Source organism: Parasteatoda tepidariorum, chromosome 4 (assembly GCF_043381705.1).
Source record: "Parasteatoda tepidariorum isolate YZ-2023 chromosome 4, CAS_Ptep_4.0, whole genome shotgun sequence".
NCBI lineage: Eukaryota > Metazoa > Arthropoda > Arachnida > Araneae > Theridiidae > Parasteatoda > Parasteatoda tepidariorum.
The window spans coordinates 94,390,646-94,413,157 of record NC_092207.1 but is presented as its reverse complement, the minus strand read 5'-3'; the positions used below and the strand labels follow the sequence as shown (position 1 = coordinate 94,413,157).

Sequence of the window (22,512 nt, the reverse complement as noted above, 5' to 3'; positions counted from 1 at the left end):
TATATATATAAATTAAAAACAAATTCAATATGTTATCCAGAACATAGCTATATTGTACATTGTTAAGGAAAGAAAAAGAATTACAAAAATAACATTCATATAAAAGCAGCTAAATACTAATTCTATAATGATTAATAAAAATATGTAGTACAAAAATTAAGTATAAATATTCGGCCAATTAGATAATTTTTAGAAAAATCAAGATGGCTCATATAAAAACAAAGACTGTCACTATCTGAGTTTATAAAGTTTAAAAATTATGAAAAATGATTAAAAACAATATATAATGCATAAATGTCACGATAAATATGTAGTGTGAATGAATGAATGCGAATAAACCGGACCATTACATAGAATTTAGAATTTTTTAAATAATACACAAGCACTAACCAGGTGAATCTAGAGGTACACAAATTAATGACTTATTTTTATGAGGACTTCCTTGACTGGTATTGGCTAATAAACACATCCAATCTGCTTGAGGGCCATTTGTAATCCACATCTTGCCTCCATTGATTATTAGATCATCCCCTTTTCTCACAGCATTGGTTTTAATGGCTGAAAGAAAAAAGAATCATTAAATTATGATGTACAAGAAAGCAACTAATTCATCTACATATGATTTGATGAATATAAACATCTTACAGAAAATGTGAAATGCTTGAAATCTTTAGAAAAGTCAGATTTATTCTCTGCTATGCTAATGCTAGATAACCTCAAGAGTTTTGAAGGGAAAAAATGGATATTTGTCGTAGCTCTTTGACATGAGTTAGTGGGACTCCCTGAGTAAGACTTTTTTTTTAAAGTCTGCAACCGACTTTAAAAAACCTCATCGACTAAAAACTTGCCATCAGACAGATATAGGATTCAACTTCCTTCAAGTTAATATATGGAAAATTATCTAAACTCATTTTCCTTATTTATTAATTACCTAACTTATTGATTTTGCGAATGTTTATTTAGCACCTACATTGCCTCAATAATATAGAGGTTTTAATGTCTCCTTAAACGTCGAATTTTTGGCTAAAGCCATCGATATAAGTTCGTGCTATTTTTGTATTAACCTTACATTTACTTTTTCTTATCTTTACATTTAAGCTGAAGATAATCCATAAATCAGCATTTTAAGCGTCATTCACACTGCTCAATTTCAATGCTTTTATTGCTGTCTCTGGGTTTCTTAATGTCGATGATATGCACATCATTTGTTCTGGAACTGACATGGGAGTCATCGCTGACTGCAAACGAAGACTGTGTAAGTTTCATACAGCTACGAAGACGAAGTTCGTTTAGTAATGTTGAATGGGCTTGAGCAAATTGAAATAGAAGTTACTGTTCTGCATGTGAATCAGCGCCAAAATGAAGAACATCTTATATATGTACCTTTTAATATTTTATAACATAAAGCCGTGTGGTTCAGGGGATAGAGCGTTCTCCCTTCAATAAAGTGAACCGGATTCAAATCCCAGCATTGGCTGGTCCATACGAATTCCACACCTGGCTCGCACCTACCACAGTGCTGACGTAAACAATCCTCAATGGTAGATGGATCATGGGTTAGGATCCCCTCGTCACCAGGCTAATCGTGGGAGGTTTTCCTCTCTATGTAAAGCAAATGCGCGTTAGTTTCATCAAAAAAAATCCTCCATGAAAGCAAATTTCTCCCAATACTTGATCCAGAGCCTGGTCGGTAGGGCGCTGGGCCCATATCCAAGAGGTCGTGGGTTCGATCCTCGCCGGCCGAAGACTCCCCGTGTAGTAAATGGTGACTGATGCACGTTAAATCTGTCGTGTCTCAAAGTCCTCCATGTTCCCACAACAAATCAATACCTCTGGGGGTACTGATCCAGGAGTTTCCTTGTCTTCTGGATTGGTTCAAAATTACAAGGCTGCGGAGTTGAACGTAAGTAGTCGTAAACCCATGAAATTGGGTCGGCTGTTCAACGACGGTTATAAAATAAAATAAAATACTTGATCCAGAAGTTCCCTAGTCTTCTGGACAGGGTTTAAAATTACAAGGCTATGGAGTTGAACATAAGTTGTGGTTAATCCAAAATTGGGTCGGCTGTTCACCGACGGTTGTAAAATAAAATATTTTACTAGAAGCATCTAGAAGCATCGAAACAAGACTAAGCATCGTTACTTGCAGATTAATTTCAGTGAAACCTTTGTAATTTTGCGATTGCTATGCAAAACTTCAAAACTCATACTTTTCTCAAAACTTCAAAACTCAAACTCATAAAACTCATAAACTTCAAAACTCATACTTAAAACTTCAAAACTCATACTCATTCAAAACTCATACTTTTTATGAAAAAATAATTATGAATCTAGAATTCTTTTTGTTTTCTTCTTAGAACTAGGGTACAAATTATGTTCAAGTGGGATAATTATGACTACGGTGTAGTTGACCAGTGCCATTTTCTAAAAAATTTGTTCAGGATAAAAATAAAATTCACAACTATGCTTTATAAAGTTTTATGTGTATGTTTTGTTTGAGGATCCTTTAAATAGTTAGATAAAATAAACTAAGTCAATATTCAATGATTCTAAAAGAGTACACTCGTACAAATCTTCAAGAAACAATTTTGGCTCATGTTGATTCTATCACCGAAAAAAAAATGGGAGGGGGGTGTTATGCGATTTTCGACCCAAATTTATACAAATTCAAAATCAATAATCATATGCTCCTTATTAGAAAAATGTCAAATACATAAAAAAAAGTCTCGTTCTCATTTCTTTCTAAGGAGCCTGGGAGACATTTAAGAGGAGAAAAAAACTGAGTCTACAACACCATACCAAATATTCGAAACTAAAATCAGTAATCTAGGTGCGAAAGTGATCAGTCGGTGAAACAGTTAGTTCAGTGAACTGAATAGTTTGACGCCCAATAATTTTAATTAAAGAAGAATTTGTAAAAAAATTGCTGGCTAAAGGCAGCTTTGGTTATCTTTGCGACAGGCAAGAACTTCTGTATCTTACTGGATAATACAATAAAGGAATTACACAGTGTGTCCCAGTCCCACACAAAAACGCACCTTGATTTTGCTCCAAAAATAGATACAAAATAAGTCAATTGAAATGAAATATGCATATTAGTAAAGTGTGTGGGCAAATACATATTCAGAGAGAGTATCCCCCTTTCTGCCCCTCCTAGACAGGAAAATTCAAATCTCGAATCAAAAGTGTCACACTGAAATAAAATTACTTCTGTTAATAACCAAAATATCCGCCATATTTATAAATGACTAGAAATATACGATGTTACATACCATTTACCCAATCACTAATATCATCCCTAGTTTCAATAATGTCATCCTTCAATTCCGCTGAAGACTGAAAATGTATGTCTTCGTTATTTGCAGCTTTACTGAGAATACTTTTCTCGCGTTTTTCGTGACTAATTGTGATCAGGGAAAAAGGCAGGCTGTTCTAAGACATCCAATAAACCGAAAACCACGACTTTTGCAAGTTTTTCAAAGTTAAAAGGAAGTAGTGCCCTGCTGGAATATCCGACCTAAGCAACTAATTCTCTCTTCAAAAGGCAGTAAATAGGTATCTTGCATTTTTCCGTAAACGGTAGTCTCAATTCCACATGGGGGAAAAGTCATATAAGTTTACCACCATAAAAAATGACTTTCCACGCCATTAATGAACCTTCACATTGGATGATGCGTAATTTCTTTTTCTCATTTAATATTTCGCTTTATTTGTCGTAAAAACATATTTACGATAGATAAAAAAATTAAACAACTGGCCCATGTTGAAAGCTAACCACACGCAAAGGTAAGTAGAAAAAAAATCAGACTGTCCAAACAGTTTTGTGTGATATTGCAAATGGCTTCAGAAAAGAAATGGATTTCTTTTCCATAATATAGTAAGTTGGAGGCTGATTAATGATATGGGAAGGACTTAGCTATGGGGTAAACTTAATCTGTCATGCCAAGCCGCATTAGAGGCTAACGATTACCAAAAAATACTAGAAATTAATTTTTTCCAATTGAAAAGAGAATTGGTGGCTCAAATAGTATTTTCCAGAAAAATAATGTCTCCAGTTACGTTGAAAAAGTTTTATTGTGATTTTTGGATAACAGGGTGCGCGTGTTGAATAGCCTACCTTTTCCCTTGACCTCAATCTCCAAGAAACAGTAATCTTCACACACAGAGTATGTACCAAAAAAGAAGCAGTTTCAGTCTATGGCAGAATTAAAGGCTGCAATCATTGATACTTGAAATAATATTGGTGCTACTGCCCTCCTTGAATCAGTAGCAACATCGTATATTTCAAGTCATGTGGCTTATATTATATGATCCGGCTATTCCAAAATATAGAAATCCGGAAAAAAAAATAGTACCAAAATATGTCGATATGTGGCGTAGGTAATGTCAGGGGAGAGGCCAGAAACGGATTCGTTACACTCAGGAATGTTGTTAGCCAAAAGGAAACAGAGTTCAGGGGTTTACTAAAAAATTTTTAGCGTAAAGACAAGAATACGTGTTAACAGCAACAATTTAAAAAAAAGGAACAAACATGGAACTTGCGTTATGGAACAAACATCTTAGTGATGATTAAGGTATAAGTTGTTCGATGTGCCCTCCGCATTGTTCCGCTACTTGAAAGTGTAAAGCAGCATGCACCACAACAGATCGGGGGGTATCTGTACAGACGGGATGGATGCGGTGTGTTAAGCTTGCCTTCAAATCGGCTAGATTCTCAGTCCGCCCGCTTTAAACATCCTTCAGGTACTCAAAAAGACAGAAATCCCTCGGGTTTAAGTTAGGGGAACGTGGCGGTCACATTGTCGGAAAATAAAGGTTATTCTTATCGTCTCCGAAATGAGCACTCAGCAGCTGCTTCACATGAGTAGCAATGTGTGGAGGAGCGTTTCTTGCGTGAATATTGTGCAATCCACACACTGACGCTGCTGAAGTGCCCGAAGGAAGTGGTTACGCAAAAGTGCTTCATACTGCTTGCCAGTAACGGAGATCCGCAGGTGTGATCTCGAATAAAAACGCTGCCGTTAATCCGCACTACACAATGTCCTTCTCAGACAGAAGAGGTGATGGCTGTAGCTGGAACCGATTTTTGGTCGACTCTATCCTACAATTTTGCGTATTTACAGAACCTTGCAAATGGAAGTGGGCTTCGTCAGGAATATGATCGTGCTGTGAAAGAAACAGTTCCTATCCGTGCGCAGATTCATTTTTGTTGTTGTTCTTGTTGGGTTTTTTTTTGTTTCTTTTCTTTTTCAGAATCAGTTTTTTCAAGGACAGAAACCGCTCTAATCTTAAAAATTCCTTTTTAATAAGTTTATTAGTAAAAAGATAATTTTGTTTATAAAATGCGCTTTTATAATAATTTTATGAAGGCATCATTTTATTAATACGTAAATCGAAATGAAATGAAAGGATAGCTGGATTTAAAAAATAACCAACTCTATTTTTAAAAAAAAAATTAAATTAGGAATAGTACACAATGCGAGACACGATAAAAGTAATAAACGAGAATTCACTTACTAACGATAACCTTATATTGCATATCAGTTACCTTTGGAAACAGTTCTTATCTCTTTTCAGTAAGTATATCTTTAAAAATTAAAATATAAATGTTAAAATTTACATCTGATAACATTTGACTTCTCTTACTTTTTATTTCATAATATTTTTTTTTTTCTTTTTGTTACTATTAACATTAAGCCAAGAACGAGCCCTTGAAAAGAAAATCACGACAGAGATAAATTTTTCTACAACAATTGATAAATAATTATTATTCTAAAAAAAATTGCAAAAAAACACTTAAAATTGCAACTACTTTCGAACAAATGGGAATTAAGAAGAAAAAAAAAATCTCATTAAGTTCATAATTCAAAATGGTCCTATCAGCACGTCAAACTTCAACTTTGTAGTTGTATTTCAGCAGGCATGTCGAAACAAATTTAGCAGTGATTCTCGAACTAGTAATGGAATTTTTTTTTAATCCGTTGTAATTAATTCCTCAACGCCTTTCTATTCACCTTAGAAATTTCAAGTTTCTAAATCTTATAGTTTTTTGCGCAGCAAAACACAATGTAACATTAAGTTAGAACACCAAAAACAGCGGCGATCCGTACAGCACATAAAATCGCAGAAATTTAACTAATACATAACAGTTAATAAGAAACGTGACAAAATTCTGCAAGTTATAACAAACACGTTTCTGCTGATGGGCCGGGAGAGCCTGGTCGGTAGGACGCTGGGCCCATGTCCAAGAGTTTGTGTTCTCCATATCCCCATAGCAAATCAATACCTCAAGGGGTGCGAATTCAGGAGTTTCCTTGTCTTCTGGATTGGTTTAAAATTACAAAGCAACGTAGTTGAACATTAGTAGTCGTAAACCCATAAAATAGAGTGGTATGTTCAACGACGGTTATATAGATTAAAAAAAAGTTTCTGCGGGGTTAGTAGGGCACTGAGCCCATGTCCTCTTGGACATGGCTCAGTGCCTCAGTCAGGAATTGAGCCCACGTCCTCTTGGACATGGGCTCAATTCCCGTCATCCAAAGACTCCCCGTGTAGTATATGGTGACTGATGCACGTTAAATCTGTCGAGTCACAATGTCCTCCATGTTTCCATAACAAACCATACCTCAGGGGGCACTGATCCAGGAGTTTCTTTGTCTTCTGGATCGGTTCAAAATTACGAGGATACGGAATTGAACATTAGTAGTCGTAAACCCAAAAACTGGGTCAGCTGTTCAACGATTGTTATAAAATAAAATAAAACATGTTTCTGTGAATAGAGCGCTCGCCTCCCAATGAGGTGACCCGGATTCGATCCCAGCGATAGTTGGTGGATTCGAATTCCAAACTCGGCTCGCACCGACCACAGCGCAGGTGAAAAAATAACGAAGGTAGACGGATCATGGGTTAGAGTCCCCGTGCCACCAAGCTAACCTTGGAAGGTTTTCGTGGTTTTAATCTTCATGTGACGCAAATGCTAATCAGTTGCAACAAAAAGTTATCCACGAAGGCAACTTTTTCCCATTACTTGATCCAGGATTTCCCTTGTCTTCTGAATTCAGTTTAAAGTTACAAGGCTACGAAGTTGAACATTAGTAGTCATAAATCCTAAATAGGGTCGGTTGTTCAACAGCGGTTATAAAATAAAATAAAACATGCTTCTGCTCTACTCGGACAATAAAACTACAAATAAAACTCGGTTCTTCTTTGATTTTTATTAACTTTTATTTTTAGTATTATTTTATTATAAAAAAAGTTTAAGGCATATATCTTTTTTAGTTACATATTGTTCGATAACAATAATTAGTATAAATATATTTGTATAAATATATTTGTATAAAATAAGTTGGGTTAAACTTAGAATTCTGATTTTTAAATATGCTGTTAATGGCAATTTGTTTATACTTAATCATTAGGAAACAACAACCTGAAATGCTAATTATTGTAACAAACTAATAATTTAGGTTTATTATAATATTAGAAATTTTACAATTGTTTCTAGATGTTTAAATTTAAAAGAATATGATTTAAAAAAATCATAAATATTTAGAATAACTACATTAAAAAATAGGTTATGAAATTCGGAGAATTTTACTATTAATTATTTATACTTTTCATTTAAGTTTTTATTTTCTTTGACTTTATCCATTTTTTAATTTTTTCATCTGCCTTTCTTTTTGAAGTAACTGGGCGGTTTCAAGTTAGATGGCGAATTCTTATAAAGGTTCTGAAAAACAAAATAAGCGTATTGCTATTTAATTCATAGCTGGATATCTTCCCTCTAATTCATTAATAAGTTCATTGATGACACTTTTTGATTTTGTGCAAAATGTCCCATGCACACTTTGATAAATGTTCTCAAATTCCTGGCATACTTCCATCCATGCTGCTGACGGAACAATTAATCCTCCCTTATATAAGAGAGCACTTGGTAGAGGTACGACAATTTTAAAATCATTCTAATCGATAATCCAAAGAAACGTCTCATATCATCTTCATAATCTTCTTGCAACGTTGAAGCCATTCTTTACATAGTTGTTCATTTACTTTATGGAACACCTGGAAAATTATATTTTTTCCTTGCGTGTTTCTATCAGAATTTTTGCAAATTGCAATCGCACAAACTGGCATTTCGTTATTAATTTTAATTTTTTGTAATTCACTTAAAAAAACTGAGGAAAATCATTATAGAAAATAACGAATGTCTTGGAATATGTCACAAAAAGGAATGCTCCAATATTAGTTAGAGCTAGTTAGACCAAACACTTCGTTCTTGATGTAAAAGTTCAAGCTTTGGGCCACAGTGACGTCATTGGCGAAAATCGGAGGTTTGGCGCGGCGAGAGTTTCTTCAAAGGGCGTGCTGGGAGCTTAGGTTTAGACTTAGGATAAGGATAATGGTTTTTTCTTAACTTGCAACAGAGTATAGGAAGTTTACCTTTTAGTAACTATTTTCAAGAAATAATAATGGTTATTTCTTACTTTCTTTCATAATATTCATTAATATTACCTTAGTTAGTTAAATGACAATATTATATTATTGATTATAGATATTATATTATTGTGTGATATTATATTATTGATTCAAAATAGTCACACAATTTATAAATATTATAGCACGAAAAGTATTTCTAAAAATAATTTTGTGTAGAAACTTTATTTTATTTTTTACTAGCTGAATGCCCGTTCTTCGCATGGGGTGTATGAAAAATTAGTAAAGTATCAATAAATCACAGTAGAGAAACACTACGAAATCATGCTCATGAGTGAAAAGCGCATAGCGACACAATTACAGAGCTTAATGGAAGAACCTGGTAAATGGTATTTTTAAAGGAATTAATGAATCGCTGGTTTTGCCTTTCTTTAAATCTTAACACAACTAATCACATACACTTTTAGTATGCCAGTATAATTTTTTATTTCAAATTAGGCAATAAGGTTTTATTTTTCAGGTAGTTAGGTTTACATAAAATTAGGAACAATAAAGCGGAAAATTATTAGTCCCGTCTTCTATTAAATTGGTAATAAAATAATTCGGATACAACTTTTTTTTTCATTCTGTAAAATGTTACTTACCTGCTTCTTTCACTAAGTTTTTCAATTAATATAGCTAAAATAATTTCATTTCTTTTATTTAATATTATCTGTTGCCCTTTAAGGTGGCTTTACGTTATTGAAGAAAGCAAAACTTGTTTTTTGTAGTTCGTCCCATTAGAATAAAGAGAAAACGTATTTAGCATCACTTGGCATGATGCTATTACTCGCAGCTAAACCATAATATGCAAAACTTACCATTATCCTTACCATTAACTTATATATCCTTTTCGAGGGGCCGATCTAAAGCATCGATTTCTAAACGACTTAGTATTGGTTCTGTTTAAATCATCACGAAATATATCAGTATAATAATTTATATCTATATTAGCATATTTGGTACTTATTACGTAACCCTTCGACATTTAAGTTTCGTGAAAAATATATTTGTCAGTGAAAGCCAAGTAAAGTCGAAATTTTTTTTAAAAAAATTTGAATTCCTATTAGAACTTGATAGGGATTTTGGAGAATGGCCATTTCTCTATCTCAGTGTTTCCCAAACTTATGACCTTTGTGTACCCTTTCTAAATTTTTCGTAATGCTGTGTACCACTAATAAAAAAGTGAATGATTTTTTACTGTAAAAAAGTTGCATAAAATTTGAAAATCACAACAGGCAGTTGACACCACTAATTATTAATTGTTATCTCTGCAAAAAATAACCAATAGAAAAAAAAAGTAATTGTAAATTTTCATGGCTAGTTTTGTTTTTAAATAAAAAATTTTGAAATTTNTGTGAAAAATATATTTGTCAGTGAAAGTCAAGTAAAGCCGAAATTTTTAAAAAAAAAAAAAAATTGAATTCTTATTAGAACTTGATAGGGATTTTGGAGAATGGCTATTTCTCTATCTAACCGTTAGTTTACTATTGAAATATTTAGAAGTGAAAGAACAAAGTTCTTTTGTTCTCATTCATTAAAATATTAATAAACTATATTTGCTACCACAGGAAAAATATTTTCTGAAACCACGGAAAACCCATTGTAGAATTCTTATCAAAACTGCACCAATTAGTATAATACCAGTAGTGCACATTACCGTCAGGGATACATATGAATTAAGCGTCATCTGTGAATGGTGATTTTATACGGTTTTCCTAAGCAAATTTTTTATTTACCTTTTCTACTTTAACTTTGCTTTTTAGCGCATAGCTGATATTATTTTATTTCAATTAATACACATTATCAATATTAAAAAAGCATTAGTGTCAGTAATAATATGTCAATTCAAAACGAATAAGTATCTTTTCACCAATATTTTTTCAATAATTTTGATCAGTTTCTTATGTCAATTAACAAATTACAAACATTAAATAAGCATCATTGTCGCCATTGATAATATGACGATTTCTTACGATTCTTCTAGACAAATAAATAGATTAACTCCATTGCTTCTGCTTTCTAGTACAAAGCTTATTTCTATTTCAATATGCATAGATTAAGCATCATTGGCCTTAATAATAATGCGGCGATTTTTTACGTTTCATATAAACAAATAAATACAACATTCCCATTAATTTTACCTTTAAATACATAAATATTTTGAATAAACAGTTTTTTGGAAAAATATTTTAAAAGAAATATATAAAAAAAAACGAGGTAACAGAGAACTTTAAAAGTATAAATTCGGTGATGCAGCCCACGCGTAGAGCCCCTGAATTAGACAGGCCGACTCATCATCTATTTTTGCCCCAAAGAGCTAACATAAGCACAATACTAACATAATGTTAACTTGTGAACTTTTTTGCTCCAATATTGCTTGATAGGTCAGCTCTGATAGTATAGGAGCCTTACCCACGCATATTACCACATCATGATGCTCATTGAATTTATCTGACATCGCGAATAATAAAATAATTCAATATTTATATACGTGCAATTAACTATTTTTTATCAAATAGAGCTATAATCTAGACATTATCACTGATGTTATTCTTTTTTTCATTTTTTTAAAATTTCTAATGGCAAAAAAAGATGACAAACTCTTACAAAAAACAGTGAAGAAAAAGGTGAACAAAAAGTAAGAGAAAAAAGTCATTATCTCATTAACAGATGTCGGGCACCCCACGTAGAGCCGAGCATCTCAATAGATGGTTCCTGTCCATAAGTTCATTATTCGAGCATGTAACGGGCAATTTGGGTCAGCGAGAATGCCGATGCTCCCAAAAACTAGACAAGTTGCTAGTGAAATTCTTGTTGGTGTCAAGAACAATCTCACAGCGGAGATTAATACTTAAAATTTTTTGATATAAATGTAATTAGNAAACTTTGTTTACGAAATTAAATTATATAAAATTATGAGGCTTTATGTCCTACTTTTTGCTCATTTTAATTTTTGAAGTAATATGATTCTTAAAACTATGGAATGTAAAGTTTAAATGGGCCTTTCATGTTATTTAGTAAAACTATATCTCAGGCATTGGGTTTTAACTCTAATAAGAAGATACATATTTTTTTCTGTTTATTTACAAATATTTTTCCGATGTGTTTTGGATGTTCCTTCTCTAAAAAAAAAGTTACCATTTTGTTTTCTTTTGCATAAGAAAGAATATGAAACATTTTTTCTTTTTTAAATTTAATAAGGCACAATAAAGAAGGAGCGTTACAATGCTACATTAAAGACGTCTCCAGAGTAACTGAATGACTGTTCAAATAGAAATCGCAGGTATCCGTCTCATACAACAACGTCCCCTATAGTTCGTTGCGATCACGAATTCATCTGACACAGCGAATATAAAATATTTAAATACGCATGCAATAAACTATTTGTTGTTCAAATAGAGCTACAAGCTAGCAATTGTTATTGATGTTATCTTAAAAATATGTGATAATTGAATCGCTAATTTTAAAACAATGGCTAACGCTTAACTAATCAGAAAATTCAATTTCATTTTTCGCTCATCCTGCAAGAACGATTTGTCTCAGAATGTTCTAATGTTGACAGTGACCTTCCTCGTGCTTGAAACTATCTGTATGGGAAATTTCATCGTTTTCCGTCCGATGGTTTAGGAGTCTATAAAAGACATACACACAGACAAACATTCATTTATATATTTATAAATTTAAAAGATTTAAGGATTTAAGGATCGCCCAGAATCAGTGCCGGCGGAAGACATTTTCACGCCCAGGGCAATACTGAAAACTTCTCCCTTAACTCAAACTGGGAAAATGAATTTGAATTTAAAAAAAATAATAACTTATTTTTTCCCTGGTATTGTCGGGCTACAGTAGTAATAATGTATAAAATTGTTTTTTTTTTTCTACCAGAAAATTTTTAAATCTACGTCAAACCCAAATGATGATTTAATAAGCATGAAAAAAAATAACAATAAAACATTGAAAGGTTAAAAAAAAGCAGATAGTTTAATTAATGAGAATATTACTTAAAATATTCTAGAACAAATATCTTTAAGGAGCATAATACTTTCGGACCTACAAACATATAAGTATAAACATTAAAAAAAAAAATTTCGTACTTTAGTAGATTCAAGCAGTTTTATAGACTTTTCAAATTTAGTTGTTAAACGGTTTTATTTTCGATCGAAATTTTTGCCAAAGAATTTAGAATTTGTGTCATTGTAGATCTTAAATAGGTTTTTGTAGCTTTCAATTCGCTATAAAAGAACGTTCGTCACCTGTTATATATAGTTAACATTGTTGTTAACAAAATTCTGATGCTTATTTACTAGTTTCGAAAAATATTTTTTTAAATTGTTCTTATGAATGAACAGTATGAGTATCTTCCATATTTTTTTGTTATAATTGTGCATGTTTAAATAATATTTTAGTGTTTTACCATTCAATATATGCCATTTTGTAAAAATTATTATAGAAAAAAAAATTTTTTGTCTGCGACTTGAGTAACCTTTATGGGTTTATAAACATTTTTATTAATTTATGAACTGATTCTCTGATTCGACCATTCACTAAAATTCCTTTCAATGACTTCCCAATAAACAATTTCCATGCTATTTATTGTGAATATCTGTAAATACACCTTTCCCTAATCCACTTGTAATAAAATGTTTATGAAATAGCTATAAAATTACCATTTACAATAAACTAAATATGGCCTCATATAAAATACAATTACAAAGAAACGGATAGTAGTCGTAGTAATAGAAAAATATTAAATTATCGCTATCAAGTTTTAGAGAAGATTAGATGTTCTCTATCCAGGCAAAGGAAGGTTTATAAAACTATACATAAAAACCTAACGTAAATTACAATAATAATAAACGTTTACATAAATCAGACGAATTAATAAGTTGTTGATCCCGCTATTAGCAAATATTTGTAGAGAAGAAGTCTTTCTTCAATAGTCTCCATATCAAAGGAAAAAAAATGTAAAATATATTAGGAATAAATAGTTATTTCTCATTCTTAACGTAAAATTTACTAAAACTTTGGTAATTATCTTAGAAATTATCCTTTCCATCTTGTTTAGCCCTTCAAAAAATCCGATGTAAATTAGATGAAAATACATTTTTGAGACGAAATAGAAGTTTTGTGCAAAACGAAATTTTGTACATAAAATATTAAGGTTTACATCAAATTCACATTAAATTAAGAGAGCCTTTGACACACAGCTTTACAGTTAAAATTAAAATTTCGATGCGTGCTCGCAAGTAATAAATCTGAGCATGCTTTTTAAATACGTTGTGTGCAATTAAATTTGAAAATTGATTAAGTGATTACACAGCAACGAATTACGAACCCGAGACATAAAATGGGCTTTACAATTATAAATTCACGCCCAACGCGTTTTAAATCATTTTAACAATCCTTAAACAATGGCATTTCTTTTTTTCTTTTTTTTTTAGATCTGTTATTGAAACTTTCTAATGTCTATTTTTTCTCTCAGGTAGGAAGTAGTTATATGTTATCAGATGAGCAAATAATGAGCTTAGTAAGTAGGAGCATAGTAAAAAAGTGGTCTTTAAAAAAAAAATACGTACTTATTAATTGATTGCATTTAAGGTTTAATACACGATACACTCGCTTCATTTAATTTATGGAAAGACCTATCGCAAAATATTATTACTTAAGAAATGTAAATATTTGTTTATTTCCCAAAAATATATACTTTTTATATCATTGATTTTTATATATATANATATTTTTACATTAAAATGAATAGGAATGATTTGGGACCACACTAAAACGTCGTATAAATGTAAACGTCGTATAAGTGATCGTCGTATAAACGATGCTCCACTGTATATATATATATATAAAGCTTCAATTAATATTTTTATGTTATTCCTTTTCTGTAAATCCTTTTCTTAATTAAAGATTCAAAACGAAACTCTTTCTCACACTTTTAAATTCACACCCTGTTCTTTAATCTATTTTTAGCCCAAGTATGCATGAATTAAAAGTAAGACATTTCCCCCTTTGCTCTTTGTGGGAATAGCGCGACCCATTTAATAAACCAAATACAATGACTAAGATTTTCTTTATTCCCTAAAATGAAACATTTTACGGATTTACTTTGCAAGATTTTTCCTAACTTATATTGAGGAACACAACATTTCGTGACCACTTTGATAAACGTTCTCTGTCTAATAATTAATAAANATTTATCTCAACAAGCTATATCAGAAATATTTTACGGATTTACTTTGCAAGATTTTTCCTAACTTATATTGAGGAACACAACATTTCGTGACCACTTTGATAAACGTTCTCTGTCTAATAATTAATAAATTAATTTTGTACTCTCCTTTCATGCCTAAGATCTGTTTTAATCCTTAAACGACGTTATATATATAGTTTTTAACATGCATTTTGCGAGCTATATCCAGTTCATTAAACACGCAGTGTCTATAATAAAAAGCTCACCACTGATATATTTTTCATTCCGGTAATCAACAATCAATAAAAAAAATTAAAAAAATTGGAGACAAATTTTACCAAGGGTATGCAGGAGTCCCTTATAGATTGATAACAAAAGAAACACATTTTAAAATAAAACAAAAAATACTTACGAAAAACTGTTTAAAAATGTTTTTAAATAGAATAAACTTACCAGCAACGTCAGAACCACAGTGTACTTCACTGACACCAATACAGGATACCCGATCACCAGCTATAGATGGAGCTAAAAACTCTCTTCTCAGTTCATCGCTTCCGAATCTAAAATGAGTGTGTAATTTAATACAACAATTTTGTTGCTACATACTTAATATTTCGGGCACAGCTTCATAAAAAATGTATATATATATATTGCATAAAAACGTGAAAGATATATATGTTGATGTTGTTTTTATATCAAGATTATATAACAGTTTACGTTGAATTCCTCCATGGATTACAATAATAGTTTCCCAGAACAGGACTGTTGTGATATTGGCACAGATTTATCTAGCCACAAAAATACGTAAAGCCACTCATTTTCGATGACTCCCGCTTTTTAACCAGGGATTCTGAAAGAAAAGTGGTTGCAAGAATATACTTAAGTTAATCAAACGTTATTCAGATCAGAAAATTTAGAGATTTTAATTTGTTCAAAAACATGATGCCTTTCACACTATAGGTAGTTTTTGGGATTAACTAAACTATGGTGCAATTAGATACTTTGCAACAAGTATCGGTTAAACATTTGCCGAGTTTGTTTTTTTTTTACAGTGTAGGGTCACATGTGTGAGTATACTTGATTTTTTCTTGTTGAAATACCAATTATGGCTTTCCTTGAAGTAAAAACGCATTATTGAACTGCCACAACAAGTTGGTGGAGTGTTTAGTGAAAGAGTGCACTTTTTATAAGTAAGAAAAAAGTTAAAGAGCGCCAAATATGGGCATATTTCTTTGGCGAAAATTAAAAAATGGCATATCATTCCAAGTCTTTGGTTCACTACGATTGAAAGCTCATCAAGTTAGATTTTCAATTTATTTATTTTGTTACAAGTACGTCAAATAAGTTGTATATATTCGCTTTCCCCCTTATTTTCCGTTTCTCTTTTAATTTTGCTGCAACCCTCTAAGCACCGGAGAAAATTGTTTGGCTGTGGAAAATTTTCTTATCAGTTGGCCTCGAGCAACGGCATCACGTGAAATTATTCTGAATATAGTTGATCTTTATTTTGATGGGATGAACAATTGAAAAACGTATTTTGCTTGATTCAATAGCATGAAGCCACCGGAAAGGACAAAGTATAATAATAAATTTAAAAAATGGAATCATTTTAGCTTTATTAATTGTGCTAGTATATATCTATCAGTTATGTGCAAGATTTCGTTGCGTTGTTCAGTACCCCCGTACGAAGAACAGATATTCAACTAGTAACAAAATAAATGAGAATATAATAATTATAAATTTTTGAGACATAAAAATTCAGTTTAAAATTCGAGTAAGAAAATGATTTCTTTTTACTTTAACACCTACCCCAGTAGAAAAAAAAATTCACAAAAAAAAAATTTTTTTTAACCTTTTTTTATACAGCTTTTCAACAAGGTTTCCTTTTTGCACCCAAGTTCGTAGTAAACACGTAAGAAATCAAAAGTGCGGACAATGTTTAAAAATGTAGACAAAAAACTGTCGGATAACATATTTAACCCTTTCAATGCCATCCTCATCAATCCAATAGACACAGCTCAAAACAATTTTGTATAAGAAAATGAGCTCAGTTCAAAGTGAAAGTTTAAGAAAATGAACAAAGCTCAAAATGCGTGTTTAAGAAAATGGGTATAACTAAAAATGCGTGTTTCAGAAAAGGGGCATAACTAAAAATATGTGTTTTAGAAAAAGGACATAGCTCAAAATGCGTATTTGAGAATGGCATCAAAAAGCATATTTAGAGTATTTAAGAAAACGAACTGCATAGGTGTTTTAAGCTTTAAGTGCGAATGCAAGAAAAATAAAAATTAAAAATTCTAATTCTTTTAAAATACCATAATTTAGAATGCATCGTTTATAGGTTATGAGAGAATACAGGAAAATATCTACCGGTATTCATAAACTAGTTTTAGTAAACCCATCAATGTAACTGAATGTTAGGATAAATATAACTGCATGTAAGATTTTGTTACGTACTAGGATGAAAGTGAAATGAATTTTCTTTCATTTAAGATTTAACACAGCTATTAATTATTTGCCCTTATATATTTCAAAAGTAAATTAACTTTAATTATGTTTCATTAGTAAATTAACTTGAATTATGCTTAGAAGATATTTGGAATGGGTTGTGTCTTCAAATACATTTATTAAATTATTAAGCATTTAAGAGAAGAGTGACTGATACTATTGTCGAAAATTTAGAGTTTTATATAACTCTACTTCTTCATTAATTACTTATTTAGAAGTGAGTTTATAAATCTACTTAAGATACCTCCCCAATTAGCTGTAAATAACACCAAACAAGGCCGGGTCGGCAGGACACTGAACTCACGTTCATGAGGATGGGAGAACGAATCCAACCGGCCAAAAACTCCCCTAGTAAATGGCTAGTAATCCTAGTGTAGTAAATGGTGACTGGTGAAGGTTAAATCTGCCTGCCAGCAAAGTCCTCCATGTTTCCATAACAAATTATACCACTGGGGGTACTGAATTGGAGATTGACCGTTATCTGGTTCAGGTTAAAATTACGATCTATGGATGAATGAATAGATGTATGAATGGGTCCGCCCTAAAAGCGGGTGTGGCAGAAGTCGAATTCATGGCCACAGGTGGCACCACTGGGAAACAAGAACGATAGCATTCCTTCTGCCTTAATGGCCGACAACAACAGCATCAAACAAGCACTTATTTGACAGATGAGGATAACAAATCTATAATTAAATATTTACCTCGACAAAGCTGGAGTAGACATATCGGTGTGTACGGCTATCGCCATTTGGACACCTCCGCAACCAATTTTACCTAATTCTTCTAAGAATGCAGCGGAATACGAATAATCCAATTCTAAGCCACCATATTCTAACAAACAAAAATTTATAAAATGCATTTATGTAGAAACCATAAAAGAATTAATATTACAACAACAAATTATTTATATATAATTTATGAATAGAGGATAAAGAAAAAAAAATACAGACAACGATTAAGAAATCAGAAACAATGATGTAAAACATTAAAATTTCTTGGTAATAAGAGTGATTTATTATTATTTTTCCAAATTAAAACTTCACCTGTGGCCAATTAGTCTAGCACAATAAACTACCGTTTCGCGACTTAGCCTTTCCCTGCTGTCTTCGGCAGCATTTCTCAGAATTTTAAATGTCCCTCAAGGGGTTCCCTTTGTCATCATGCTAACCGTGGGCGTTTTACTTCTCCATCCTCCACGAAGACCAATTTACACCAGAAGTTCCCTTGTCTTCTAGGTATCGTTCAAAATTCATGGAGTTGAACACTGAGAGACTTAAATCAAAAAGGGATCTGCTGTTCGACACCTGATATAAAATAAAATCTCTCTGATGGACTCAAGCGCTTTGAGATTCTCCCTCAAATATTCCACACAATGGATTAAAAAATGACATAAAATCAGCGTGTTTCATTTTCACAGTCGCGACATAGCAACTTCTCGAATTTTTTGGATGTCTGATAAGACTAACCTGTCACCAATTGTGTTTTTTAGTGCATCGAAAACCACTATAATTTATTATCAACGCAGTTTCAAGGTCGAAAAAAATCCATGCACGGTTCGAAGGTCAGGGAGTGTGGTGCAGAGAATAGGTATCACTACCCCCTACTCTGCAAACAATCTAAATTTCAGGTACGGTAGTGAGAGGAAGCAAGGGTAAGTTCTTCAGATTATCACTAAGAATTAATCCCAGATCATCGCCAATAGCTCATGAGGGTAGCTTTAGTGCGCCGCAATAAATCCCATTAAAATAAAAAAGGAGAACACTACTGTAATGTTTTTTATTTAAAATAAAAAAATTTATTATTATTATTATTTTAATTTTCGTCGCTTGGGTAGACATGGCATCAAGCAAGTCCGGCAAGCGTTCTCCTTTTTGATCAACGACGCAGAGCATTTTCGAGGGTTAAATTTTCCCCATTCGTCCAAATCATAGAGCAAAACACTCGCGGTTCACACATGTTACAAAGTAATTAATTGTTTAATATTAATATCAACCGTTTATTATCAATAATAGCCAGGTAAATCGGGTAAAGAGAATAATGTAACAGAATTTATCACATTTACCGGTTATTATTAATAATGACAAATCACGTTCAGTCAAAGTTATAATTTTCAACACATTTATTAAGAGATTTCCAAACACGCATGCGAAATGGTAATTTTACGCACGTTTATTATTTTAATTTCTATTTTTATTTTATTATATTGAATAATATTTATTATTTCCCGAGCAATATTACTTGAATTTAAGATATAAGTAAAAATCCGTATTTCATGCAACTTTAATTTTTTTTAACCCTGCCATTCTCTACGAAAGAATTATTATCACAGCACAGACATTCCAAAACTATGTTAGTGTTGAAGTTTCTATGAATTATAACTAATAAATCACACTGATCAAATTTCATTGACAATCATTAATAATCAGTTAATGTAATTAATGCCTTTAATCAATCACAATTTTTAAAGAAAAATTTAATTGTTAATTATAATTACTGGTTATTATTATTAACAGTCATATTTATTACTTTAACCCTAACATATATCAAGATAACTTTCAACAATGTCCAATAAACAAATATTTTGTTGAATTACTAGCATTTAACTAACTTTTAACTCACATTTAACCACTTCAGAGCAAGAGCCAGTGAACACCGAACCCACGTAATAGTATAAAGGGTGAAAATTTTTCTACGACAAGTACAGTACACTAAAGCGGGTAAGAACGGTTGGCTATAATTAACTTTGTGACGCGTTGCTACTGGCAAGTAACAAGTGGCAAAGTTGCACAAAATGGGACCCTACTTACATCATTTTATAAAAGCTGAATCTTTTATATAATACTTTATATATTACCTGTGCAACTATTTTATGACGTTTTCCAAGTAGCCGGACAGTTCGCATACTGCTAACTACCTGCTAGATACTTCGAAAGGTAAAAAAATAGTAACCGACTTACGTCATTCGCTTTCTATAAAAGGTGAATTTTGTCTATGTTATTCGGGCAACTGCTTTAAGACTTTTTCCAAAGAGCCGGTCAGTTCGCATGCTGCAAACCGCCTGCCAGGCAACCCTAAAGGTTAATAAAATGGCACTGTACTAACGTCGTTTTATAAAATCTGAATTCTATATCTGTTAATGTTTGCCTTATTTGAAGTCTTCAGACAGTTTCGAAATTCTTAACCCACTGCCAGACAGTTTTGAAGTTTCTAATCCTCTGCCGGACAGTTTCAATGTTCCTTATTTTCTGTTGAATATCTTTAAAGTTTGCTAAATTTTAACTGTACTTTCGCCATTTTATAAAATTTGAATTCTACAAATGTTATATGCCAACGATGTTTCCTAAGTAATAGCGTTGAAAATCAGCTGTACGTTAGGGCACTAAGCAACGTAACTACTAATCGCTTACTAGTAAGAGCGTACTAGTAAGATAGTCAGTTTTACTGCGGTCTTTCGTTGAGCACATTTTGTATCCCACGACAGATGAACAGATAAGATAGCACATACTGTTTTTGTATTTTCGGAATTTTATATCAAATATCGCGCTTAGTATTCACGCGACTTAAAAGCCACTATTATGATTCGTGTTCAATTGGATATACTATAGCCTACGTCACAGGTTGTGTTATTCCTACTAAATTTAACCCATGAACGGCATTTTCTGCGAGCCTAACTTCAAGCCACAAATAAACAAACGAAGTGCTTGATCGTTTAAATAGTTGCTCGCCAGATTTTATTGCATTATAAAGAAAAGTAATTGATATTCGATTTTTGATTAATAATTGATTTATGTGGATAGTGGCATTTATGTGGATAGTGGCATAGAATTTAGCATTGCGCCATGGTAAATGTTATTCCTACTAAGTGGAAGTAGTTTTTATATTATACCCAATCGACTTAAAAATTATACATTTGAATTCGTATTCAAGCGATTTTAAAATCAAACATCGAGATTTCGTATCCACGAGATTTTAAATTCAAACACCGAGATTCTAAAATCAAATAACGAGATTTATGTGCGCGTGATTTAAAAATCACACATTGAAATTCATATATTCACACAATTTTAAGTAAATAAACAAAATCTCACATCGATATTTTCATTAAAATGTTGATAACATTTTGTGGATAAGTGAGTCTTGCATACTTTTTTTCCTTCTCAATTTTCAGGTATTTTTTCAATCATTTAAAAAGTGTTTTTACACGTAACATTTTTGGATTTCTATTTTCAGCTTATTTTGGTTTATTAACAGACTCATTCCTGTGGTGTGAAACAATAAAGAGCTTTATAAAAATTAAATATTTTTTTTAAAAAAATCCATGATTTTCAAACAGATTTTGCCCAAATGATTTGGCTACAAAAGGGTAGAAACTATTTACAAAAGTTAATCAATGTTTGCAGAAATTTTTTTAATTGAGATTTTGTGTTCGAGTCAAAATCAAAAAATCTGATAACCATGGTGGTCCTTGTCACCAAATGTCTAATGATGAAAGTTCTGTTGGTGAAACACCATGAGATAAATAATCCACTGGAGTTAGGTTAACCGGGTAATACCCCCATTATACTGGAGTTGTGTAATTGAGAATTTCGGTGTTCGAAAAATGTTTTCCATCGATTTGAATCCCCTTGAATCCAGTTTAAGGTAATTGCTGAGTCGCGCCAAAGTGTTGCTGTGTTTCTATCTAAATTTGTTTCTATACAAAAATGGTGGAGTAAACGAGCTTCCAATAAGGCGGCCAATAGCTTCAAACAAGGAAGTTTTATTCTTTTAAGAGGAGAAAGTCTATTAAGACTGCAAACCATTCGAACTTGTAATTTATTATCTCCTGTAAAACGAACAGTCAGCAAAATAAAAAAAAATTAAAAAAAACGAATGACCCTGAATAACTTTCGTTCTAATGATCGGATTTTCACGAACTAAGTGTCAATCCTAATGGTTCCAGGCGGTGACATCAAATATGCTAATTAATTAGTGCTAACTATTAATTAAGTTACGAAATCAGACACAAAAACGTACTTTCTCTGAATAAACATATATTTTTTTTTACATATTTGGAATCTAGACACTTGAATTAGGGGGGGTAGACAAAATTTTAAAACAATTGGGTCGTAAATTGGGTTGCAATAAAGGTTTATATATTTGGCGATAGTCCAGAAAACCGCCAAAAAAAGTCGCCTGCGCAAATAAATATTTTAAGATAACCCTTGACTGATTCAAAAGAGAAACGCTTAATTTTACTAGGTTGCTAGGCAACCAATTTCTGACTGTAAAAAAATTGAAATAATGTTTTGTGATTGCTCTGAGAGGTTTAATTAATAGGAGTTTTTTTGAGCCAG

General features: G+C 32.0%; 1 protein-coding gene across 1 annotated transcript in view; it reads right to left on the bottom strand.

Annotated features, from left to right (window-relative positions):
• Window positions 1–22,512, bottom strand: part of LOC107436781 (probable acyl-CoA dehydrogenase 6) — a 43,876-nt gene that overhangs the window by 6,814 nt on the left and 14,550 nt on the right. Inside the window, exons 3-5 of the mRNA XM_043049070.2 lie at window positions 17,878–18,007; window positions 15,122–15,228; window positions 391–558 (exon numbers count right to left, since the gene is read on the bottom strand). Of these exons, the coding sequence (XP_042905004.1) occupies window positions 391–558; window positions 15,122–15,228; window positions 17,878–18,007 (405 nt within the window). The remainder of the gene's footprint in view (window positions 1–390; window positions 559–15,121; window positions 15,229–17,877; window positions 18,008–22,512) is intronic.